We start from the raw sequence: 27,434 nt of genomic DNA, 5'->3' as shown, positions 1-27,434 counted from the left end.
GACAAGGACAAACCATTTCAATTTTTGTGAAGATCCGGATCCGGATACGAGGATTTTAAAGTGATTCTTCACCATTGAAAGATATGTCTATCTAAAAACGATATACATATATGAAGATATCTCAAAATGCTGTGGACGGATTCGGACAAAACTTGCTGGACATGTTGGGTGTGTGAGGAGGACGAAACAATTCAATTTTGGTGAATATCTGTTTTTGGATATGAGGATTTTTTAATGTGACTCTTCACTATTGAGAGATTCAAACGGATATTTTGAATTATATTTGAATTTTGAATTGGAAAATTTGAATTCTTCACTATTGAGAGATTAGGGCCAAAACGGTATAAGGCACAATTTAAAAAAAAGTTGTGGACGAATTCGGACGAAACGTGGTAATGGGTTGGGTGTGTGACAAGGACGAATCAATTTGATTTTGGTGAAGATCCGGATTCGGATCCTGATACGAGGAATTTTTTTACGTGATTCTTCACCTTTGGGAGAGATATGGCAAAAAATGATATACATATCGCAAGATATCTCAAAAGGATGTGGACAAATTCGAACGAAACTTGGTGGACAGGTTCGGTGTTTTACAAGGACAAACCGTTTCTATTTTTGTGAAGATCCGTATCCGGATATGAGGATTTTAAAGTGATTCTTCACCATTGAAAGATATGTCTATCTAAAAACGATATACATATATCAAGATATCTCAAAAGGTTGTGGACGGATTCGGACAAAACTTGCTGGACATGTTGGGTGTGTGACGAGGATGAATCAATTAGATTTTGGTGAAGATCTGTATCTGGATACGAGGATTTTTTAAAGTGACTCTTCAATATTGAGAGATTAGGGCCAAAACTATATTATATAAAAATTAAAAAAACACCTTTAGAGGCCATTTTTCCCCGCAAAGCGGGGGTTGGCCTTTTTTGGGGACCGTGATTGTTGTTGTTTTTCGGTCCCCTTTTTGAAGCAATGTTTTACGGCCGGATGCCCTTCCTGCCGCCAACCCTTTTTGTCGCCTTTTACGACAAACAGGGAATTACCAGTGAACTGGTACTCAAAAACTGGTACTCAAACTGGTACTCATTGGAACTGGTACTCAAGGGCCAAAACTATATAAGGCACAATATTTCAAAAAGTTGTGGACGAATTCGGACGAAGCTTAGTAATGGGTTGGGTATGTGACAAGGACGAATCAATTTGATTTTGGTGAAGATCCGGATTCGGATCTCGATATGAGGAGTTTTTTTACGTGATTCTTCACCTTTGGGAGAGATATGACAAAAAAGATATACATATAGCAAGATATTTCAAAAAGATGTGGACAAATTCAGACGAAGCTTTGTGGACAGGTTGGGTGTGTGACATGAAGGAATTGATTCAATTTTGGTGAAGATCCGGATCCGGATCCGGCCTATCAGTGGGATACAAAACATAAACCGTTCAGCCTAGCGAGGTACGTGCTCTACCGAATGCCGCTCTTGTTTCTTTATCTTTTTCCATTATTGCAAATGATTTCATCTCAAAGCCCTATACGTCTTGACAATCATTTTACAGCTCATATACACTACTCACAATAAGTTAGGGATATTGTGGGAGTGAGTTTTTATTTATTTATAGGGGTGTGTGTTTCACTTCACAGATTTTTGGGATAGGCAGACCATTGTATGTGAGTTGTTAGGGTTAGAACCTAACAGGTTAGTTGTTAGGGTTAGAAATACACAAAATCAACCACACCGAAGAACCTGCCAATATCCCTAACTTATTGTGAGTAGTGTACCATCACACTGGTAGATCTTTGTGTAAACCAGGATGAGCTGTGCGATCTGCTCTACCATTCACCCAAGGTGACTTTTGAAAACAGTAGCCCATTGTGTCGTGAAGTATCCTGTCCAATACTACGTCAGATACATGTTGCAATAGAGTATAGTCACCTGTCTAGGGGTAAATTATAAGATATGGAAACATTCCCGACAAGTCATGGGAGCCCGGATGTGCCCAGAGGGGTTTGGGGTCACAACAAAATGCATAAATATAAATGTCACAGGTTTACAAGCAATGGAAGAATCTAAATGCGGAAAGCAAACAAGCCATGTGGTCTCCAAGTTGAAATCAAAACTAGTTATGTGATGTCTTTCTTTAAAATATAAATTACTTAGGTGAGGCAATGGTACAGAACTCCTCAATATGCATAAAGTTCTAGTGTAATTAATAATAATAAAAATTCTCTCTGCCAATAACTCGCTAAATGCTACAAGTCAGAGATACATATGATGCCGCTAAACCTAAAAAAGCTACCACCAGACATAGCACGAGGATTATCTCAGAAAGAATTGAGACTTCTCCGAATAAAAATACAATTGAGACACATCACAATTGCTTTGACGGAATCCTTCGCTTGATTGAAATTCAGGGTTTTTTTTCTTTCTTTTCAGTGCTGTCACCTGCTCTCCGTTTTTCAAGTTATACACAATTGTTTTTATTAATAACGCATAAAGTACACCGCAATAACACAATGGTTGTGACAAATATATTTTCTAAAACGAGTCCCCATAAGGCCTGCACCGATCATGCGAGTGCTCCCATGTGTTTCAATCAAGGTCACAATCCTAGTAAAAAGATAGGCACAACACAAAACAACAATTTTCCTATGAGCTCTCCAAAGAGCTGATAGGAATGTCAGCAGGTGTGCTATTGGGGATAATACTAATAGCAGATTGTGGAAAATTCCAGAAAACCCCATAAATTAAAAAAAAAACATTCATATCTGAAACAGGCTTGACATCCCATTCTCCAGTCGTTTTCATATCGCTTTGCCTATTTGCCTCGCCGAGACATTGGGGAGAAAAAGGAGTTCTTGGCTAATTGTGGGGTGTCTGCGATGGGGGACTCGGCATAGCAGGTTATTTGATAATTGGGCACACGTCCCACTGGGCCTCGTGTCATTCCTGGACGTCACGGTTTGATCACAATGCATCACTTTATACAAAATCACACCACTTCCCATGACACCAGCTGGGTGTGTCTGAGCGGATGCAAATCAGTACCCAGGAAAATCTAGGTGGGAGGTGCTTGCCAATTGGAAAGCACCCAAAAAGCATTTAAGCGCATTTGGATACAAATGATTTACAAATGCAAGAAAATCTACATTCAATATCCTATTCATTTGCATGACAGACATGCGACTAATGTTCTCTGTTAAGCTTTCAGAAAAACATTTATTGCTGGCTCCTTCAAAGAAGGTGGCCATCTTTATATGCCATATTTTTTGTTTCTCTTTGTGCCAACTTTGCCACATTGAATATGGTCATCGGAACTCAACACCATAGCAAACTTAACGGAGATTCCTATTCACCTTTTGCCAAAAACCCAGGCAGGTCTCCGGCACAGGTGGATCAGAGCAAGTTTCAGGTCGATTTGGTGGACGTGCAATTCATTTCTAATCTTGAGTTGAGTCCGTCTTTGTGGCGTGGAAAGCCATTGCTTATTGAGGCAATTAAGTCACTGGGCAGTAAGCGTTCCATCACAGTGCAGAATTAGGAGGCCAAAGCGTGAACTCGGATCTCTCGGTGTCAGAGAGTGTGGCTAGACATTCATGCCGAGATGATCAATGAGAATTGTATTTTACAACAACGAGGGTACAACCAAAATAGGGAGACTCAATAGCATCTCACATGGTTGTGAGTATCTCAATAGTATCTCAGTTGATAAGCCTGGTGTTGGCTTAGCAGTTAGGGTGCGGCTTGGGATCCTAGGATCCTGGGTTTGAATCCCGGTAATCGCTGAATTAACATCAGGGGGGTTGACTCAGCCTGTCATCCTTCCGAGGTCGGCAAATTGAGTACCAGTTCACTGGTAATTCCCTGTGCGTCGCAAGAGGCGACTAACAGGGTTGGCGGCAGGAAGGGCATCCGGCCATAAAACATTGCTTCAAAAAGGGGACCACTGTGCCCGAAAAAGGCCAACCCCTGCTCTGCGGGGGAAAATGGCCTCTGAATGGCAAACCACATGACCATTCCAGGTATTATTGAGAGCAAAAAACAAGCTTCGCGAATTCCACCGACAGTATGTGTGCAATGAGAGGAAGAATATCAGCAAAACGTCTTGCTCTTTACCTGCTGCAACATGGCATTTTGTTGTTGGAGGAAGGCTTGTAGCTGCTGTGGTGACAGGACATGTTGCTGCAGGAGCTGCTGCATCTGCTGTGGACTTATCATCTGAGGGGTCATCATCGCCATGGAAACCGGCACCTGGGAAAACACAGAGCACCTCTACATGAGCCGAGATGGACCTTACATGAGTCAGAACTAAATCGAACGTCGCTTACATACAACAAGGAATTTTATCAACCCAAAGTTGATAAGATCATTTTTATCGCCACGGGGAACTAGGTGCGGCTGTTTCGAGCGATGGTCCTTCGTCGCGTTTGCTCTTCCTCGGGTTCAAAATGTCAGCTGCACATTGTTTCCCACGGTGGAAAACACACTCTTATCAACATTACTTGATAAAATCCTCTGTTTATCTTGCCCGCCGACGCAGACTGACACCAGCCTTCACAGATACGAGTATTCCATTCTATCTATAACAAGGCCAAATCACAATCAGGCAGAACCCAAATCACATTCAATTCAAGAGCAGCCTGACCCAAAGCAGGCTGAATGCAAATCAGATCCAATCTGAGAGTAGGTCTGCCCCTTAACTAGGCCAGACGCAAATCAGATGCAATGCCAACCCAAGGTTGACCCAGAGTTGTGCAAACCACATTACACACGAAAAAGTCACTAGTTCAATACAGTGGAGGCCTTTCTCTTGTGTGAAGCATTTCATAATGAAGAAACATCATTCCATTATACAAAAAGAATATTATTATTCTAGTTGAAATAATTATGGATGCTTGAGCTTTTAGTCCGTGTGAAGCGGACTCGTGAATCGAATCACCTACCTTTGACGGGATGATCGCGATTTGGTCAACATCCCACAGCACTTGTCCTTGATGGACTGCCACAATTTCAGTCAAAGACTCGTATGAGATTCCACTGTGATTTTAGATTCAGGAAGCACGTTGTCAATTAGCAGGATTCCCTTGGCATTCCAAAAGGAGATGATGGTCCTCTTGCCTTCTGTGGGTTCCGTTTGAAAACGTATCGACGATTGTGATCCCTTGAACTTACAATGGACGCATTCCAATTTGGTTTCACGAATCCAGGGGTAAAGCTACATTTTATAAGCAGTTACCAGATGAGAACTTATGTCAGCTGGTTTTGTGTTGAAGACTTTGAGATGCTTGCGACGTGTTGTCGATAAACGAATGCTGAGGTTAGGGACGGAACCCTCATTCTGAGACCAGGGGCATGCCAGAATGTTCCTGTACCATGCTGAATATGGTGCGTTGAGAATTTGTTTCCTCTACAAGATCAAGGCTCATGGAAGAACAAGGTGAAGGAGGGTTTGAACTGAAAGTAGCGGAGTGGGGCAACAGTTGGACACAAGAAGAAAGGGAATGAACCAACAGGAAAAGAGGAGAGAGAGAGAGGAAACAATGCGGGCTGCAATTTCAGACACCTCGACAGGGCAATCCTCCAGATCCATGCCTTGAGCAACAGGATGCGGATCAGTCACATCTTTCAGCTAGGGTCATCTTCAGTGAATCGCGTCAACGCTCAAGTCAGCTGGCCATTTCACATCTGTAGAACATGAGGGCACACCTTCACCGTTCATCGCTACCTTGCGCTTCGTGGAATTCTTTGCAGAAAAAACGTGATCACACCTCCACGCTGAATTTCCGTAAGATCCACGATCGTGCGATTTTGGCAAACTTCTAGATTATATTCTGAAACAACAATGTCGGCTTAATAAAAGTAATGGCATATAACGACCATGCATGCAAGTTTATAATGAGCAAAAGAAAAAACCTAGGCTCTAGGGTGCCAATGAATACGGCATTCCTCGAACCTTTTGAACACCTCTCGTTCCTGGGCCCCATACCATTGCACTGCATGTACGGCTTTGCCGGTCCGTATGATTACTTTCAATATTTCAGTGTGGTGGAAACAATTTGAGTTTTCTTTTGTCACATTAGCCTTTGGGATATGACGGCTTCATTTCCTAAGACTTAATCAATGGATAAATAAACAAACATAATGAAAGAGTGGGTCGCACTGCAGGCCTACGGTGAAATAAGAAAACACAACATTTTGATGGGAATGTTTCTGTCATCGAGTTTGGTGGTTTTGGCCTTGATATTATTCTGTAGTATTCGAAGGAAGCAAAGAACTTTAAAAAAAAACGAAAAATAAAACAAAAAACGATTGATTATCAAGTCCCAAAAAGGAAGGGGACTATCAGACGCACCCACCTGCATTATCAGTCACGTGACACCTTATGAAAGGTACGAGTGTTTGCTTCATAAGTTTGTGGTCTATTGGTAGAAGAATAAACAGAGGTTGGTTCTTTATTGTTTTTAAGTTGCTGTAAGAGCAGCAGTATCAGAAATTATTGAAATACTAAAATTGACATGATACTTCATTTTCTGCTTTTTTTTTTTTTTAAAGAAGGCATGGAACACCTTAAGTTATAACGAGCATTGCTTCAAACAAATCCAGGTGTTGCGGTGTTCACGAATCAGCTGTCTAGGCCGAACGTTCCACGAAGGTGACAGGAATTTGTACTTTGTTCAGGATGCCGGCGATAACTCGCCCATAGCTCTTCTTGAAAGACACCGTGGGACGTTTGAGGTCCAACAACGACCGGTGCTCGCAGTCGGGTCCTCCGGCTTAACGTACGTCCTCCGGATGGTGCACACGATGCATGCGAAACACCAGGACGAGGGTTTACAGCTGCGTCTGGATTCAAACCCCGGCCACCCTGAGACCACTTTCTGTGCGATCATCTATAACGAGCCAACACGAACCTTTGAGTGGGTATCACGCCGCAGATAAAATGCTGAGAAGGAGATCAAAGCACAAGTTTCATTAAAAACATCACCAAGAAAAACAGTGTTTACCGTACTGAACATTTCCTTAAAAATCACATCCAAGAGAGGAAATGCATCTAGTTTTGATTTGTGCACATGATGCATTTTTATGGACATGTTTAAATTACCTCCAAGTGTTGTCATGAACCAACATATTGTAATTACAATGATGTTGTAAACTTTTGAGATGAACATATCTTTAATTTTTTTTTTCTTTAATATTAATTGCCATGGGGAGGGAGGGAGGGGTTGAGCAGTTGGGGAATGGGGTGGGGGGATGGGTAGAAAAATAAACAAACGCTCAATGTTTATAACATTAACATTTCCCTCTTTAAAAGGCATCTCTTCCGTTCGCTTGAAAACCTTACAATTCTATCCCATTATCATTTTGCAGTCAATTATCCTTCCACCCTTGATTGCTTTCCCAGCTTATCTGGCGCAATTTAAAGGCACAAATGAAGGTCACACTTTATCAGTTTTTTCCTCTGGTTAGCATGCAAATTATTCAGCAGCTCTCAAGTCCGTATGCTGTGGGATTCACGCATCGAGGTGCGCACAGGCACAGCCGGGCACGACGCGGGCTCGCGAGGAAGCGAAACGGAATCACCGAACGAGCGGTCGAGGTACCTGCGGACGCGCGCGCACACCTGCACCCGTGTCGTCACGTCCACGTCCAATCCGTCTCGCCGCACGGACGTCATGTTCGCGTCAATCAGTGCGAACGCCTTTGTCAGGTCCTTTCATTTAAACGGGGGGGTTATCGTTCGGGGGATGTAATGTACACACACTCGGAGATTGTAAGTGTCCTGTATCACGTGTTTGAATCAAGCATTCATTAAAACACTGGAACGATTTAAAAAAAAAACGATTTGATTTACAAAAAGCAGCATCGGTATCGGTTTTTAATCGGTTGTTTTGGTGGAAGGTTGGCGGGGGGGGGGGGGGGTAGCCAGGAGGGGAGATGTAGGGGGACCTTTTGCATGCTCAATGTATATTTGTGTAATGAATGTTTTACGACACACATGTTTGCATGTCAAATTGCCCTGACGATCGGATGATGACGAATGACCTTGGGGTGTGTGGGGGGGGGGGGGGGGGGGGGGGTAAAGAATCGGCATCGCGCCGCGGATCGCGAGAGCGGGCGCCGCGCACGCGCAACTCGTGATCCGACAGTCGGGGTCGCAAAGTACCAGGTGAAAGGGAACGGTCATTCAACAGCTTTCCAATAACAGGTGAAATGCTCCGCTGCTGTCATCGTGAGCAACGGGAAACATTTCTACGATTCATTCCGATTCCACCTTCGCGCAGGAGCGAGTTGGCGATACGCGAGCCCTGTTACCACCTCGATTAATTTCCCGATGTGAATATGGAAACACCTGTAATATAAACATAACAATAATAATAAAAAATAATAATAACAACAATAATAAGAAAATGATCCCGCGACGGACCATAACACGCGTAGAATGAAAATAGAACTTCAAAGGAAGGGAAACATTTTTTTGCGAGTTCACAGCAAATAAACAAATAAATCCTCTTTCGGGAATCGAATCGCACGGTGTTGGTTTAAATGTGTTGAAGGTGAGGGTGACGTGACAATCTGTAACAGTTTCCGGCCATGTGACTCACCTGGAATGCAGGTGCTCGCGATCCCAGGTAGCGATCGGCGTGCAACTCGAGATCAGAGTCAGCGATGTCAAACAAACGAGGCGATTCGCGATCACCGAACGTGGTTATCGCCGCCGACCGACTAGGATAGAAGACTCCGGTTCACAAGGCCATGACAAGTACCTCATATTACCATACTTATTTATCTTTCCGGTTTTCTGTTTCAGAATGCTTGTGGCGCGCGTCGTGGATGGGGGGAGGGGGCGGGTGACATGGAGTGGGGTGGGGGTTGGGGGGTGGCGGGGAGGGGGCATCGCCACCGACCAATAGGAACGAGCCCTCCTCGGCGGATGCGTTTAATGCAAATGATATTATGTGGCGTCGTCGCTGTCATACATACATCAGGCTTGGTTAAATGAAGGCAAGAAAATTAATAGCGTGCTTGGTTATTATCTCCCCCTGACATGCCATAAATTTAATTTTTACACACGCTTTCGGTTGTGTTCTAATTTATGACGTGATAATTGCTGGTGTAATCTACTTCAGCTTTCTCACCCCCTCTCGGTTTTATGGAGCGAGAGAGGAGAGAGAGAGGAGACAGAGACCCCAGGTCTATGGTGATGGCGACAAGAGAACACGAGGTGCAGACAGATGAGATCCCCATGATTTCAACAAGAAAACTAAAATAAAGCAGGGGGGAAAAAACAAACAAATAAATAATAAAATTAAAAAAACAAACAAAACAGCGCAATGTGGCATGGATTTCTAAACTAGCATTCCCGTTGCTATCTACCTGGCACTTAACGCAAGAGGCTGGATCATGAGTGTGCTGGAGTGTGCATTCACCTGTGCGGATGGTGCACACCTCGGGCAACATTGGTCTTTACGCCAAGAGGTGATTACTGCGGCAAACGTAATATACATCGGTCTAGCTCTAGCCTAATGAAGTAAATCCACAAATCCTGAAAATAAAAGTTATCAGAACACACCTGTGTACGATTCGTTGGGGGTTGGAGATGCGGACAGGTACGTAACCGGTTCTATATATGACAGGCACACGGCGTGAACACAACATGCCCGGCTTCGCCGCCTTCAGACGTGCCAGGAACTTCGCCAGAGTCCGGGCTTCGGAATTGCTCGGCGAAGAGCACGGGTAAATGGAAGGGAAGATGACAAGGAGTTGGGGAGCACATTCTGCTAGCTCTGTAATAAGCAAAGAGCGACTACACCCCAAGGGCCGAGCCGGGAGCGAGTGCGCCGGAGTAGGGTTGAGCCGAGACCAAGTGCTCCCCAAGGACCGAGCTCGATGCGAGTGCGCCAGCGAAGGGTTGAGCCGAGACCAAGTGTACCCCAAAGACTGGCTCTATAGTAGAGAGACTAAACGCGACATGTAGGCCAAAACATGTGGAACTTCTAAGGCCCGGTAGGTTGGAACGAGGCCGAATGTTTGTGTTCATTGGGGGTTGGACCAAATCCAAATGCGACCTACGGCCTCGTTAACACACTAAGTGTCGGAATAGAACACCTCGAAATCGACAGTGAGAACTACGTATCGATCGGGGGGCGGAGGAGAAAAGGGGACCGCCCACCCGGAATTTGACTCGGGTATTTTTTGAGGCACCCTGGTGGGATATATATCGAGGCCTTTTGCTGGACCGATGCTGTGTCTAAACGGGCGGAACGGTGCTTATTGCTCTGCAATCCGCTCGTATGACAACTCTAAACCCCCCACGCTCCGCAGCACGCCACCCAGGGGCCTCAACAGTGATGGAGATGAAAGGAAGTCTTTTGTCAGGAAAAGGTGGCAAATTTCAACAATGGCAATTTGATCCTTTTGTTTTTCCTCCTTCAAACCTAACTGGCAATGTGCGCACGTTAAAAAAACAAGCCTGTTACTTTAAACAATACTAACCTTACGTGGACAACCTTCTCCATTACGATATGGTGTTCAGACGTAGGGTTTCGATTATGACGTCATTAGCTAGTACACGATGGTGAGTGATGAAATCGCCACGGTTCAGTGTGCCAGGAGAGACAAAGGAAAAGTAAATTCCAATACATACGCGGAGTTCAATTCGAGATGCAGAACCCTTCAAAATGGTCGCTAGTTAGCAGCACAGGGGGGAGATGCAACAACACAACATAGCAATTGTAATAGGGGCCGAGCGTGTTTCTTAAACAGGGCAGCTGCTTACTTATCAATTTCGGCAGTTACTAGCTTCACCACACTTGTTACAAGGAAGAGGAAGAGTATGGGGAGGCAGACTGCCTCTCCCAGCAGTCTGCCTCCCCTTCCTACCCTTCCCCCCTCCACTGAAACAGTTTAATTACTGCATTATGGTCTAATGGGCTCCTCATTACTGTAGATAAACTAAATTACACCGTTCATTTGAGCTGGGCTCTAATTAAAGGCCTGAGCAATATAAGGCCCTTTAAGCCCATTTACAGCTGCTGTCTTTTCAGCCCCTTTTTTCTGTCCGTGCTAATGAGCCTTGAACGTGGAAGAATATGGAGCAGAGAATCCAATGAGTGCTCCCTTGAAGACCTTACCTAAGCGTGCACTCCTTTATATCCTTTGTAACCTGAATGATCCTTAATACCAGAAAGAGGCAGCGGAGGGAGGAATGGGGATCCAAATAGACTTTCAAATACGTAGATAGAAGACAGCAAGTGTAAACAGCATTATGACGATGCCCCCATAAGCTGTCACTGATGGCAAAGGACTACCGGAGGAGATATCCTGTAGTTGCTCTCACCAAGTGGATGATCACAGGAGTACGCAATGCTAAAAGGTGTGTGCGGGTAACAGAAGAGTTCGTTCCAGGAGTATGGACGGTAGCTCACAGTGCCGTCCATTTGATGAGATTGCCTTGTGGATATTGGCAATGGTCGTGAGGGATCATCACGTGAGATCCCGTTTGGAGCGTGCTTTGTGCAAACACACCATGACATCCATCTCCAACGTACTTTTGATCAATCTTCTGCTTGGCTTGTCTTGCATCCCAACTTCAATGGCTATTTTGGAGACGTCGATGGTTTCCGCAAAGTCTAACTATAAATAAGGTGAAATAATTTTGATTGATATAATCGACACATATTCACCTTTAAAGGAGCTTTTCTGATGACCTCTGCAAATATATAATATTAAGGAACCACAGCTGGAATGATAAATAGTCCACTTGGAAGGAAGGCAAACAGAAAACACGAGATCTAGAAATTCATAAGGTCTGTTCAAAAAACCATATAAAAGAAAATAAAACCAGGAAATGGTGGCTAATTCATTTTGCCACAATTGTTAGTGTAAAGTTATGAATGCATAGCAGAGTTTCACATGTCAAAGAAGGATAAAAAAAAGACAAACTCAGAATCCCACAGGACGTGGTAATGGGCAGCCATCTTGAAAATACCAAAGGGAAAGAGTTTAAGTGAAAGAGATTTGGCCAATTGTTCAGAGGCGGCATGGAGTATAAGAGGAACAAACGAGTGAGGAAAGCTGTAAGAGGCAAGACATGCTAAGGAAAAAGAGTGGTGGATATTCAGAAGTAAGCATGCGGTGCAGAGGCCTTTGGTAAAGGTGAGCAGAGGGAGCAATTTGGGCAGAAGACGTGCCGCATTGGGCGGCGTGGCGTGATAGCTGCTGGGCAGGCTTTAATTATGAGCGAGGGCCAGACGGCGTCTTCCTGAGAGCGTCCGGCCTACAGGTGTTTGTAATAAGGCTCGGCCGTGCGCCCTCCTTTCAACTGATCAGCCTGTTTGCTCAGCGCGAGGGCCGGAGCAGAAAAACAGCACCTGTGTGGAGGAATGTGTTTACTTTTACCAGAGCCATCGCTCCATCCCTAACCCCAAACGTTCAGGTTCGATATAAATCAAAACAATGCCTAAGTAAAACAATATATGCCGAGCTGGCGGTCGAGCACTCGTTTCAAGGGAATAATCAGTAAGCTTTTGTGATCTGGAACATGTTACCATTCGGGGCACCCAGGCGGTTCACCATCGAAGGGGGGATGCTACGCACCCTTATAGACCCAAACTGAGCATGCATATCCCAAATACAATACGCCCCCTTTTAAACAAACACTCACTGTGACAGATTTGGATGAGATATAATCACAAAAAAAATTCAGAACAATTCCAGAAAAAAAATAACTCATTGTGAATTATTTTTTGTATTGTAGAATCAGATTTGATATAAAAGGCAATACATTTTTAAAGGGAGTCTGTCATATGAGATTGAAGATAAAATGTGACGTCACAAAGGCCACGTCACAAACAAACAAACATAAACAAAGCTGTGCGGCCAGAGGCATTCCACTTTTCCAAGTGGCCTACTTGCTATGACAGGCTCCTTTTTGTACGTTTGTGCATTTTCACAAGTCGCTTGCTCGTGTTTGCACTCAATACACACACGCACTCATGAGGTATGCATCTTTCAATACTGCATGATCAGGAGCTAATTCAAATGCCAATATGGCGTCGAGGCAAATCGACTCCTGCTCGGGCCGGAGTGCGCTCGAGAGTCCAACCTGTGTCAATGGGATAAGAATCCCAGCAGGACTGTTGCGATGACAAAAGACTGCACAGAGTAAACCGAGAGCCGAAGACCCTCCGCGATATACACACCTTCATTTATTGCTCGTCGTACCATGAGCATTTACAAGTACGCTTGACGTCAGGCGGAGTGATGGAAGACGTGTAACAAAACTGTCACTTTGGAGATTCAAAATCTCTGCAAGGATTGTTAACAAGCTGCAGTACCGACGTTGCACACGTGGTGGCAAAGTTGCTTACGGAACACCGTCCTGTTGGGAGGATGCTAATTCGGCTGTCCTATCAACATGCACTCATTTAAGCATTCCTTCCAGGGATTAGACCATGTGTGCGGATACTGTTGCCAAATTCTGAAATCCCAGTGTAGATGGAGCACGTGTTCCCTTCAGCATTCACTGCAACAACCAGCTTGTACAGCAAGCCTGGAAGAGCCAAGATACTCCCATATTGAAGTATTGGCAGGAAATGAAAGGTGAACTAGTTGGACAGACAGACATTAATACACAGGGGAACAACACATGCCCATCATTTGCAACACTGCCCTTCATTTTTGCTAAACAATAACTCAACAGCCAGTAACGTGCATTAAAAATCGCTCTCATCAAGGTGGAAATTGTCAAGGAAAGCTCAGATTCAATGTGCAGGTTTCTCGCCGACTTTGCCTCATTGATAAAAACGAATTAAGAACTTAAAATTGGACCAAAAGTAGTTTCAGCCAAAGTTGGAAGCCATTGCAGCCTTTCATTAGTGCACCTTTTCACGTCTCCTCTGTCCGCCAGGTGATGGCTAGATCTGAGCTGCACTCGTATGTGCACAAGATCCTCAAGAAGCCCGAATAATTTCCTCAATGGAATATCCTCGACCACAAGCATGTCCGACCGTATCTACTGCCCAAAAACGGTGGATCTCAAAACTCCTGATATCCCGGAAGCAAAAGGGCACTGTCCATGTAGACATTGAGCTTGACACATGGTCAATTCTTTCCAGTCAAACATAAACAGGTCTCTTCAAAACAGAACCAAGAGTGATCCTCGCACTCCATTACCGAGAGATGACATGGAGCACAGAAAGGTCATTTAGAGAAGGCACGTTAAACACAGCCGCAAACATTCACCCGAGCGGGAGTTTATGAAAAGAAAGCAAGGGGGCTGGAGGAACGATAGGGTGGAGAACTTTTAAACTTTCACAAATTGCTCCACAGAACATGCAAATCTGTCCAAGTGCATTTCGACAAAACTGGCCAGAAGTGGAAAATGCATAAAAACCACCAAAGCGAATCAGGCAGCCTTGAGAAATGCAGATGGATTAAAGAAAGGCTTCGGCAACAGTACAAAATCTACGGTTGTGGCTTATTAATGGACTATCACTTGCCACGGCTTTCCGACTGCACCACGTGCAGGGCCTTCTTCAATTTGACCAATGTCAATTCTCCACCAGACTCTAATTTCACATTCAGATTGACCTCCTTGATTGTCATGTTAACGTGACAATATCAAAAGGTCTGGTGAATGGTCAAAGCAGGCCTACCAACTACAACCCTTTAGTTTAGGCCCAGCACCTGCACCACTTTCCAATTTCTTCCCACTTTGCTGTTTTCAACACGTGGAAAGTTTTGAAGGAAACGACCACTATGACATCACAGTATGTGCCCCCGATGTGCGTGAATTTCCGCACATTTCACCATTAACCGATTAAAGCAAATATATCAGACGTCATACATAAGATGCAAAACTCAGCAGAGGTTTGGCAGAAAAATGTTTACGTTCGTTTTACACGCCTGGGCCATGAAACCAAGAATTTCCTGCTCGTTTGTATAGATGACGTTTCACAAATCTGTAAACCTGCCATGCAAAGAATGAAAGAAAGAGGGGAATTAAAAGGAGGAAAAGAAAACAATAGGAACCCACTCGGTAATGGATCCAACTGGGATGCCCAAAATCTGCTGGAAAGTTTGCCACGCATTAGCAATGTGGCGCCCCATCCAAAACTGTTCTTGTAACGGCAAAGGAATTCTCTGCACAGTTGTCTTAATTTCTGCAACCCAGACTGCTTTTGTATGGAAAATCCATTAACGGTTATATGATCAAATTTCCCAAGTCTCCACAAACAAACGTCACCCCAAATCAACGAAAGCGCGGCAACGGAGAATCCAGATGTCGGTGAATGCCTCTCGGCAGGAGAAGGGGCCTGCGTTTACACATACACAGCATTGATGTGAAAAAATATATGGGCAGCAGGAACTGGAACGCGTCGCAGCTGGATGTTTCCTGCAACCCCACCGTCAATTTCACCCGCAACCCATCGGCACCAAGCCGCACCAAACACCACGCGTGCCCCTCTCACCCCGCTCACCCCCGGCCTCCACACAAGGCTGCTTCCACAATCGAACGGCGTACGACGCATGAGTTTTAAGATCGTGTTTCTCCTTTCCTGTTCACTTCCAATAACTCATCATCTCGAATAAACAATAACAGCCGTTATTCATATGCTTCCAAAGCTTTTCGCAAGAGCTTGGAAACACCATTTATTGGTTTGCACGATCACTTGCTATTTCATTTCTTTGTGACAAGCAACAGAAAACGCAGAGAACAACAGCGTGTTTCTACACACCTGGCATTTGCAAGTTTAAAAAAAGCAACAACTTCTCTCGTTTTTGACATTCACGACAAACGACTTACCTGTAGGTGACTCACAAATGATTTGTCCCATGATGATGTGTTCCATCACGTGGAATCCTTTCACCAACTTCTTGATGCGGTCTCTGGCGGGCGGATTGAAAGCCATCGCTTACCGTTGGCGAAGACGTTCGCTCTTTAGAACCCATTTCAGTTGAAACCGTCAGTTCATTGCAGTCATGCCAACGTGCCACAAAAGTTATGTGTACTCAGATGGAAGAATCACTGTAGAGATTGAGATCTTGCAGGTCCGTATATGTCATGCCCATTGACATTTCCAGACATCGCTCAAAGCCGAATGATGATGTCGGATATTAAGGACCAGCCGAGGTCATACTCTCAGCTGCTGTCTGCAGAATTCAGGAAGAGCAAGTAGGATATGGCCTCGATTTTAGGCTGTGCCAAATGTCCAATTATCCCACACTTGAACATCTCGCAATGAAGGTCAGCAGCAACGAATCCAAATGACCAGCTGACAGACGCAGCTGCCAACCTCGTCTTTTCAAAGGTTGTTCCGACTGCATGACTTGAGTATTATTTTTTTATTTCACTATATGAAATCTCTTTCGTTTCTACTTAACAATTCTCCGAGCTTAAAGACATAAAACACTTTGGAGGACAACATACATGCACAGCTATTCTTCCTCCTTCTTTTAAATGGGAAAAGTGATTTGGAATCCAAATATCCTTTGGAAGTAAAGGCCACCCCTCTTTACAGCCACCTTTTTGTAACGGCTTCACAATGCGTTCCCACCACCCCAAAAAACAGCAATTCCATTTCAAAACCTGCTTTACAGATTTATGAAATGCTGAGACGACACGAAAATGCCGCCTCGTCGTATGAGCGCGGTTATCGTGGTTTTGCAAAACTTAGCAGTGCTTGAGCCACCGATGCAGAAACCATGGCATCAATGACAAAGGGCAAGATAAGCCTGGCAGGCGAGGCCAGAACCTTATGGTTGAACACTATTCATAGCTTCATCAGCAGGACCCCATTGGGAAGCACTTGATTTAGGGGCCGCTTTTGTTAAAAAAAAAGGTGTTGCTTACAAGGTGATGGGCCAGTGCCAGAGATATTGGATCGAGGAAATTACACCTTCGTAATTTCGCAACCTGGCTGCAGATATCGGTACAAAGCAAACGTGTTGGGTGCCTTAGGCTTTGCAGAAGGAGGTCTTTAAACAGTGCTGCGGCATACACGGCTTCTGAAAAGCAGCAAGCTCCTGTCGTATTCATTTCCTTTTTCTCGCTGGAATGTTTGGAAAATAGGTTACACATTTTAACTATTGGTTCCACATCTACGCAGAGCAATGGTGCAGACACCTGTGAGGCACAGGGGCCAATGTGGATTCACTTAGGCAAAGTGTGTGAAGCCAAAAAATGCCTGCAGACGGAGAAACCGAGGGCGAAAGTTGCATTCTGCCAGGCTGCATTTAGCCTCCGTGTCAGTGGAATGGTATCATTTTCCAACATGGTATTAATAACAAAAGGACCTCCATTTTAAAGAATTACTTACAAAAGAAGTAGGAGGCTCTGGGATTTCTGAGTTGCGCACCCCAGCCTGCGGTTCTGTTTCTGTAGACGCTCTGGTTATCCCCCAGCGCTTCAATAAAGACGCAGATATTGTGGCAGGGGCAGAGCGGCCGGCACGGATTGGTCAAGTTTAGCCGGTGCGCCTGACCCTCAGGCCCGCATGGATTTGGCCTTGCGCGAGCCACGCAGGCCCGCAGGAAAGCAAGGTGCACGGGCGTTGCGAAAGGGCCTCAGAGTAACATTTCAGAGCGAGTCCTGTCCAATTGTAATCTAGAAAGGCATCAAAGGTTTGCACATTCACTCTTATTGGTTGCTTCATCATTCTCACTAAAAGAGATTTAATGGATTGATTGAAGCCACACACTTGGCATCTGATAATAATACCACATGTCAGATTACATCACCGATGGTATTTTCATAAAGTTTCTTATTGTTTGCCCGATATCCGGCTGCTTTGCAAGTTTGACAGACAGCTCAGAGTTTTACACTTAATTCTGACAATTAAGGGAGTCTGTGTATGAAGTTTAGAAAAAGTTAATCAAATAAACCTCAATAGGAACTGGACTCGAACACAATCAAGATAAAGATGTAGAGATAAAATATTGATTATGTTGTTTCACACTTTTTGGAATGACAAACAAATGTTAAAAACAACAAACCAACAAGGTATGAAAAACAAACAAGGTGGTGGCCAGTGCCACCGAGTTCCTCTCTCTCAGGTTAACTCAGCTAGTCCTCTCTCTCAGGTTAACTCAGGTAGTTCCTCTCTCTCAGGCTAATTCAGCTAGTCCTCTCTCTCAGGTTAACTCAGCTAGTTCCTCTCTCTCAGGCTAACTCAGCTAGTTCCTCCCTCTCTCTCTCATGTTAACTCAGGTAGTTCCTCTCTCTCAGGTTAACTCAGCTAGTCCTCTCTCTCAGGTTAACTCAGGTAGTTCCTCTCTCTCAGGTTAACTCAGCTAGTCCTCTCTCTCAAGCTAACTCAGCTAGTTCCTCTCTCTCTCATGTTAACTCAGGTAGTTCCTCTCTCTCAGGTTAACTCAGCTAGTCCTCTCTCTCAGGTTAACTCAGGTAGTTCCTCTCTCTCTCTCAGGTTAACTCAGCTAGTTCCTCTCTCTCAGGTTAACTCAGGTAGTTCCTCTCTCTCGGGTTAACTCAGCTAGTTCCTCTCTCTCAGGTTAACTCAGCTAGTTCCTCTCTCTCTCAGGTTAACTCAGCTAGTCCTCTCTCTCAGGTTAACTCAGCTAGTCCTCTCTCTCAGGTTAACTCAGCTAGTCCTCTCTGTCAGGTTAACTCAGCTAGTTCCTCTCTCTCAGGCTAACTCAGCTAGTTCCTCTCTCTCTCTCTCTTATGTTAACTCAGCTAGTTCCTCTCTCTCAGGCTAACTCAGCTAGTTCCTCTCTCTCTCTCTTATGTTAACTCAGGTAGTTCCTCTCTCTCAGGTTAACTCAGCTAGTCCTCTCTCTCAGGTTAACTCAGCTAGTTCCTCTCTCTCAGGTTAACTCAGCTAGTTCCTCTCTCTCAGGTTAACTCAGCTAGTTCCTCTCTCTCTCTCTTATGTTAACTCAGCTAGTTCCTCTCTCTCAGGCTAACTCAGCTAGTTCCTCTCTCTCTCTCTTATGTTAACTCAGGTAGTTACTCTCTCTCAGGTTAACTCAGCTAGTCCTCTCTCTCAGGTTAACTCAGGTAGTTCCTCTCTCTCAGGTTAACCCAGCTAGTTCCTCTCTCTCAGGTTAACTCAGCTAGTTCCTCTCTCTCAGGCTAACTCAGCTAGTTCCCCTCTCTCTCTCTTATGTTAACTCAGGTAGTTCCTCTCTCTCAGGTTAACTCAGCTAGTCCTCTCTCTCAGGTTAACTCAGGTAGTTCCTCTCTCTCAGGTTAACTCAGCTAGTTCCTCTCTCTCAGGTTAACTCAGCTAGTTCCTCTCTCTCAGGCTAACTCAGCTAGTTCCTCTCTCCTCATGTTAACTCAGGTAGTTCCTCTCTCTCAGGTTAACTCAGCTAGTTCCTCTCTCTCAGGCTAACTCAGCTAGTTCCTCTCTCTCTCTCTCTTATGTTAACTCAGGTAGTTCCTCTCTCTCAGGTTAACTCAGCTAGTCCTCTCTCTCAGGTTAACTCAGGTAGTTCCTCTCTCTCAGGTTAACTCAGCTAGTTCCTCTCTCTCAGGTTAACTCAGCTAGTTCCTCTCTCTCAGGCTAACTCAGCTAGTTCCTCTCTCCTCATGTTAACTCAGGTAGTTCCTCTCTCTCAGGTTAACTCAGCTAGTTCCTCTCTCTCAGGTTAACTCAGCTAGTTCCTCTCTCTCAGGTTAACTCAGCTAGTTCCTCTCTCTCTCTCTCTCAGGTTAACTCAGCTAGTCCTCTCTCTCAGGTTAACTCAGCTAGTTCCTCTCTCTCAGGTTAACTCAGCTAGTTTTTTTTTCTCTTTTTTTTCTTTTTGTTTTCTTTCACTTTCTCTCTTTCTCTCTTTCTTTCTTTCTCTTTCTCTCTCTCTCTCTTTTGTGGATGCACTTCCTCAATATTAGAAGTTTTCATTTAGTCTTTTCAACACAATGTCCCATAATGCATTCACAGTGTGGGAATGGCATACGATGACAAAATAAGCACTCAGATGTAGTGTACGTGGCACAAAACTGAAATTCACCTGTCATGGGCACAGCATGGCACTGGAGCACTCACATTGATGTATGCCTGTATTCATTGTGTGTGGTGTCTTCATACACCTGCATGTGGCTTCATTCAGTTATACATCGTAAATTACATGAAAAACAAAATGTTATGGCCTCCTATCTTAAAGCCCCTTGTATATGCATTTTGCCAATTTCGCAGGGGCCAAATGTTTTGCCAATTATTTATCCTTTTCTTTTCTTATAAATATATATTCTCCTGCAATCCAGGACATCTTTCCCATCAACCGAATACGATGGCACATTCTGATCCTTGTGCTCATTTTCTCATGATTCCCTACTAAGTTGCTTTGTGGTTGCAAAGAGGGAGAATAATCAGAGCAAAGAAATGGCATGTAAGCTGAAGTTGTTGCATGTGGAAAGGATTTTGGAGTGGATATCTTGATTGGCTGAGGGTTGATTACTGAACCAATGAATGCGCGGAGACCTATGGAGGCTTTAATATCAAATGCTCACTGCTCAGTCTGGTTATAATAAATGTTGATCAAAACCATGATGTGGAGTCTCAAAGCTGAGAAGGCTGAAAACGCTGTTGTGATCAACAATCTGACAAAACAGTTACAAAAATGGCTGTCAGAGGAGTGCAAACATTTTGTAATTGAAGAAGCTTGACTTATTTCAGTTTGTCTCCAAAGCAAAAGATTACAGTTAAAGTCATTTGATGACACATGAACATCAAATTTGGAAATGTTTTCAACAATTTGTTCATCATTTGCAGGATTCTTGAAGCAAGCAGCACATTTTGAGAGGCTTCGGTTATTTTTAAGTTTTCTGGAGGGCAAAAAGAGGGTTTACAGCTTCCCAAGTATCTCTATAAAACTACTTCCTGTATGCTTCTGCTAACTAGAACGACATTCGGGAGAGCACATAATCTCTCCTTACACGCTCATTCTGAATAAAAGTACCATTGTTAACTGAACACTACTATTATGGCACACTACTATTATGGGCCACTACTATTATGGGCCACTACTATTATGGGCCACTACTATTATGGCCCACTACTATTATGGCCCACTACTATTATGGCCCACTACTATTATGGCACACTACTATTATGGCCCACTACTATTATGGCCCACTACTATTATGGCCCACTACTATTATGGCCCACTACTATTATGGCACACTACTATTATGGCCCACTACTATTATGGCACACTACTATTATGGCACACTACTATTATGGCCCACTACTATTATGGCACACTACTATTATGGCCCACTACTATTATGGCACACTACTATTATGGCCCACTACTATTATGGGCCACTACTATTATGGCCCACTACTATTATGGCCCACTACTATTATGGCACACTACTATTATGGCACACTACTATTATGGCCCACTACTATTATGGCCCACTACTATTATGGCCCACTACTATTATGGGCCACTACTAGTATGGCCCACTACTATTATGGCCCACTACTATTATGGCACACTACTATTATGGCCCATATACCCGTATCATCCATGCACCCAATTATGCCACATACATTTTCATTATCCATAGCTTTATTGATTGATTATTAGGATATTTAAAGACCACTTTTGTGCACATTAAGGCTAAATTGCATCAATGAATGAGAATATGAAATAAATAAATAAAACACATTTCCCATAGCTAGTCAATCATATATGTATGAAGTTTCAAGCGGTTCTGGAGAGGAAGATTTTTTAATGTTTTTAGTTTCGATCCAATGTGGACACAAAACCACGTGACCAGTGATGTCATAAATTTAATTCTTCACTCACATTGGGTCGTAGATCAGATATATTATGAAGTTTCAGATTTTTCGGCTAAGGGTTTTGATTCAAACAATAATGGCTGCACCTTCATCAATGATGTCATCATTATTACCACATAAACCCCAGAGGAGTTTATGACAGTTTACATCATTTGCCAAGTTTATATTTTAGAGCGGTGAAACGGCTTCAATATTTGGCAACGTCCTTCCTTCTTTCATCAGTCCATCAAAAAATGAAGAAGAACCTTTCTATCCCATCGTATATAATTATAAAGGGTTCTAAAGGATAATTGTAGTGGGATCTAAAGGGTAATTATAATGGGTTCTAAGTGGTAATTCTAAAGGGTTTCGTTCATTTCTAGGCTTTGCCTATTTCATATTTAAAATGCCAAACTGAACCGCTTCCTTTTTTGTTGTTGAGTGGTTTCGGAGATGTCAAATTATTTCCTTTAATCCAATATAGCTGGCTGCCATACCATGCAACCTATGACATCCGATTCATCAACAAAATATTCTCCATGGGGAGTTCCTCCGATGTTGAAAGTTCTGCATTGATCGGACAAGCGTTTCCAGAGAGAGAGGAAAAAAAAGCAACAATATATAGATGTGCACACAGAAACACACGCAAAACACACACACAGAAACACACGCAAACACACACACACACACACACACACACACACACACACACACACACACACACACACACACACACACACACACACATTGCAATAGTCTCACTTCCAGCTTCCCAAGATTGGTATATCTTGTGATATGTCACAGAGGGGAAGACAGACTAAACATGATAAATTAAAATAACTACATGGTATTCATAGAATACTTGCCCTGTGCAGTCAACTTGGTGCGAGCCAACTCTTCTGTTTTTGAACGTTTTTTTTTTCTTTGATCCAATATGGCTGCCAAACCACGTGAGCGATAACATCATTAGTTTATATTCTCTAATATAATTGTTGCATAGATCACGCTCAATAAATTTCAAACTGATCAGACTAAGCGTTGTTTCTGTCGAATTATGACTTCATAATTATAGCACCAATGCAGTCATCATTAACAACACCTACTCCCCATATGGAGTTCTTTACAATGAGCCACGTTTCAATTTTTTCCATTGAGCGGTTTTGGAGATATAGAGGTGCAACATTTTTCGGTTTTTCCAAGATGGCGCCTATAGCACATGACCAATGATGTCATAATTATCATTAAAATATTCTAAAGGAGGAGGTGCTCCTTTGGTGAAATTTTCTTGTCCATCAGACCAACAGTTGCTGAGAAAAAAATTCATAATGATCAAGTGTTGATCAAATACAAGTGTTGTATCTGTCGAATTATGACGTCATAATGAAGGCACCGGTGATATCATCATTTACATATGTAATTCCCCATAGAGAGTAGTTGCCAATGAGCCAGATCTCAATTTTTTCTATGGAAGGGTTTCAGAGATATAGAGGTGCGAAGTTTTTCCAAGATGGCACCTGTATCACGTGACCTATGACGTCATAATTATCAATAAAATATTCTACAGAAGGAGGCCCTACTATGGAGAAAATTTCGTGCCACCGGACCAAGAATTGCAGAGAAAAAAAAAATTCATACTGATCGAATCAAGCGTTGTACTTGTCAAATTATGACGTCATCATTAAGGTACCGATGACATCATCATTAACATATCTTATCCCCCAAGGAGAGTACTTGACAATGAGCCGTGTTTCAATTTTTCCATGAAGCTGTTTCGGAGATATAGAGGTGCACCTCTTTTCAATTTTTCCAAGATAGCGCCTGCACCACGTGACCTGTGACATCATAATTATCACGATACAATTCTAGAAGGGAAGGCGCTCCTCCTATGGTGAAAACTTTGTGTCCATCGGACTAACAGTTGCAGAGAAAATCTTTTTCCCATACTGATCAGATCAAGCATTGTACTTGTCGAATTATGACGTCATAATGAAGGTACCCATGACATCATCATCAACATATCTTATTCCCCACGGGGAGTACTTAACAATGAGCCTTGTTTCAATTTTTTCCCATTGAGCCGTTCGGGAGATATAGAGGTGTAAAGTTTTTCCAATATGGCGTCCATACCAAGTGACCTACGACGTCATAATTATGAATAAAAAAATTATACAGGCGGAGGCACTCCAATGGTAAAATGTCGTGCCAATCGGACCAATGGTTGCCGAGAAAGTGAATTTGAAAAATGGAGACACGTACGCACGCATGTACGCACCCGAATGCTTAACCCTGCTTTCGCTTCGCGAGCGTAGGGTAATAATAATACCAAATTTTATTTGAAACATTGAATGTTCAAGGAGGGACATGCACATTTATTATATGCAGGAAAAAAAGGCGAATCTAGATGTGAGTGAACTTTTCTTTTTACATGAATCTCAAGGATATTCGGAGGCAATGACTAAATCAACATGCTCTATGGAATTTGAAACTGAGAACCTATCATCAGGAGCTGTGCAGTTATGTGGGAAATCCAACATGTGTATCTTAACTAGTCTGTTTCAAGATAACGGTAATTAGAAATACTAGCACATATCCGTGGTAATGGTAATTCTGGTAATGTAAAATGTGACATCAAGTCCTCAACCCTCCCCCTCCCCAACCCTAAGGCTTCAATCCTCTCCCCAGAACAAGTCTTCAACCCCCCTCCTCCCTTCCCCCTCCTCCCTCCTACCATCCCTCTTCCTCTCTGCAACAATCCTCAACACCCTCTCACCAACGCCCCACCACGCATACACACACAGGTCCTCAACCCCTCCCTCCCCCAAGCCTCAAACCTCCCTCTCCCAACTCTGTCCCCTCTGCCCCCCACATCCCACCATCCCGACTCTCGATCCTGCCCTCCTCCTTTCTTCCTGTTCTTCAAATCAAGAAGGCATACTTACATCATTACATATTATTTATTCTTTGCATCACTGAAATAGTGGAATAATTATCTTTCCCCTCCCCTATCCACCTTATTATGATGCCATTATCAACATCACCTGATCCTATCTCCTCATAACCTGCTTGCCTACCTTCCCAAGTTCTCCTCTTTCACTCCATTCACAATTCTAGTTGCAATGAGATATGTCTCGCGAGAACAATTATCCAAACTACCTGCAGGCTTCAGGTCCCAATTAACAATCTCGCGAGATATGCCCCACGGAAATTCTGTGGAATTGCCACACAAATGATTGTGAGCATCAAATTGTGTTAATACATTATTCTATATTAATTATCTTCTTCGTGATGCATAAATATACAGTACGTCAAAGAAAAAAAGATGAAACAACGTTTACTTGACAATCTCGCGAGATTCCGTCATCTTACGATATGTGACAGAGGGATAGACAGACTGAAAACTGTATTATATATAGATAATTCTTCATCAAATGGCATATATATAATCTACTTAGAGGAAGAAGAATAAGAAGAAGGAGAAAAAAACACTTCTTTCTCATCATCAGACGAATACGCTGCCTGAAAAAGTTTTTCCTTGGCTAGGGGGCACAATCCTGTACGGGTCGCCACCGTGACACAGTATACTCAAATGGCTGGTACTCACTTTGCAGACCTCAGAAGGATGATAGGCTGAATCAACCCACCTCACCACCTGGTCTCCCTAAATCGTGACACAAACTAGAAAGAGCAAACTTAATCTCAGGTGACATTTCATACACTACAAGCGACCCCCTTTTGGCCCCAATAACTCGTTCTGGAGTGGATTAAGTGTCTGAAGCTAAGTCTACCTGCTCTTTCCTGTTCATTTCAAAATTGTGGAAGTCGATCTTTGTACATGATTTGGTTGGTTGCAATCTTCTTTGTGGAAGAAAACAATGGATGATCCCAACCGAAATATATATTGCAATGAAAATGGCCTAAGTGAAGGGATAATTTAATGAGATTACTTAGTTATCTCTTAAGGTGATTGGGGAGAGTATAGATGGACTGAAGGAGAAGATGAACAAGTGGAAGGAATGTATGGAGGCAAAAGGTCTGAAGGTGAATATCGGAAAAACGAAGGTGATGGCAAGTGGTAAAGCATGTGGTGAGGTGGAAAGAACTGGGAAGTGGCCATGTGCTGTGTGCAGGAAGGGTGTCGGAGTGAACTCCATTCAATGTACAATGTGCACTGAGTGGGTTCATCAAAAATGTAGTGGTCTGAGAGGGTCATTAACCAATGTGGCAGCTACATTCAAATGTAAGGTGTGCACAGAGGGAGCTGCAGATGGAGGAAATGTTGAGTTGGATCTTGGAGATGGCGTGAAGCTGGAAGGTGTGAAAACATTTTGTTACCTCGGAGACATGCTGAATGGAGAAGGTGGATCAGACTCGGCAACGGTTGCTGGAGTGAGATGTGCATGGAAGAAGTTTCGGGAACTGAGTGGCGTGTTGATAAGAAGGGGAGTGTCGTTGAAGCTGAAGGGAAAGGTGTATGCTGCATGTGTGAGAAGTGTTATGATTTATGGGAGCGAGACATGGGTAATGAACGTAGAGCAGCAACGAAGGCTGAAAAGGGTGGAAATGCGAGTGGTTCGGTGGATGTGTGGAGTATCGTTGAGAGAGAGGAAGACAAATGATGAATTGCGAAAGATTATGGGAACAGAGCCTGTGATTGATGCTGTGAAGAGAAACAGGTTGAGATGGTTTGGTCATGTGTTGAGGAAGGATGAAAGTGACTGGTTGAGAAGAGTGATGGAAATGAATGTAGAAGGAAGTAGAGGACTGGGAAGACCAAGCAATGCTTGGCTAAAGATGGTAGAAGAAGAAATGCGGGCAAGGGGGTTAACAAGAGGTGATGTAGAAAATAGGGCAAAATGAAGAAGATTGTCATGGGGCCCGCAAGGCTAACCCCTGCTCTAGCAGGGAAAATGGCCTTAAAATGCCTGTTGTTGTTGTTGTTGTTGTTGTAGTTATCTCTTAAGGTGTGGTTAGATTAGCTGTCTCCGTTCAATTACCCCATTTGCCATCACCAGAGGTCTTAGGTCGCACCTCATCATTTCCTTTATCCATTTGTGTTGTTTTCACTACTAAATGTGCCATCTTTTCCTCAATTTACCTCCATTTGAAGTGCTACTCCAGTGCAGAGTTGTTGTTGAACAAAGTCCTGCGTGATGTGATGTGCAGGGCATCACACGGCCAATCATGTGATAATTGGCTAAATCATTTTGGCCAATGGATTTTGATCTCAGGGTTTCTCTGGGAAGATGACGCCCAACGGCCTTTGGAGCACATTATGTAGACTCCATGACGTCCCTTGGCCGATCGTGTGGCAATTAGTTGGTTTGTGCATGTTGTAGCCAATGAGGTTCAAAGTTCTCAGAATGGATTGAAGAGAACACATGAATCAAACGGCGCAAAGGAGATCGATGGTAGCAGAAGGAGAGAGGGTTGTTCGTAGAGAGTGTGGAAGAGGTGAGTTTGGCTGCGGAGCTGAAAGGACCGCATCGTTCACCTAGTGCTGGGTTGGTAGCTTAGCCACAGCACCCCAAAGGGACTTTGAGCCAAGAGACTGCAGCTCACATCCCACGTGAGCCATGAGGTGCTGAGCAGTCTGTGAGGAGACGGAACACACTCTCCACAGAATTAAATTCACCCGTTTTATTTTTGTTTTCCCCTCTCTTTCTGTACTTCTATC

At 43.6% G+C, this 27,434-nt stretch overlaps 1 protein-coding gene across 1 annotated transcript in view; it reads right to left on the bottom strand.

Moving 5' to 3' along the window:
* The window catches only part of FOXP2 (forkhead box P2), a 398,689-nt gene that overhangs the window by 310,046 nt on the left and 61,209 nt on the right, over positions 1–27,434 (bottom strand). The window contains exon 3 of the mRNA XM_078766261.1: positions 4,122–4,256. Coding sequence (XP_078622387.1) covers positions 4,122–4,256 — 135 coding nt within the window. The remainder of the gene's footprint in view (positions 1–4,121; positions 4,257–27,434) is intronic.

Source organism: Myxine glutinosa, chromosome 12 (assembly GCF_964187855.1).
Source record: "Myxine glutinosa chromosome 12, kmMyxGlut1.1, whole genome shotgun sequence".
NCBI classification, from domain to species: Eukaryota; Metazoa; Chordata; class Myxini; order Myxiniformes; family Myxinidae; genus Myxine; species Myxine glutinosa.
The sequence above is the reverse complement of the archived record's forward strand: the minus strand, read 5'-3'. Positions and strand labels throughout refer to the sequence as shown.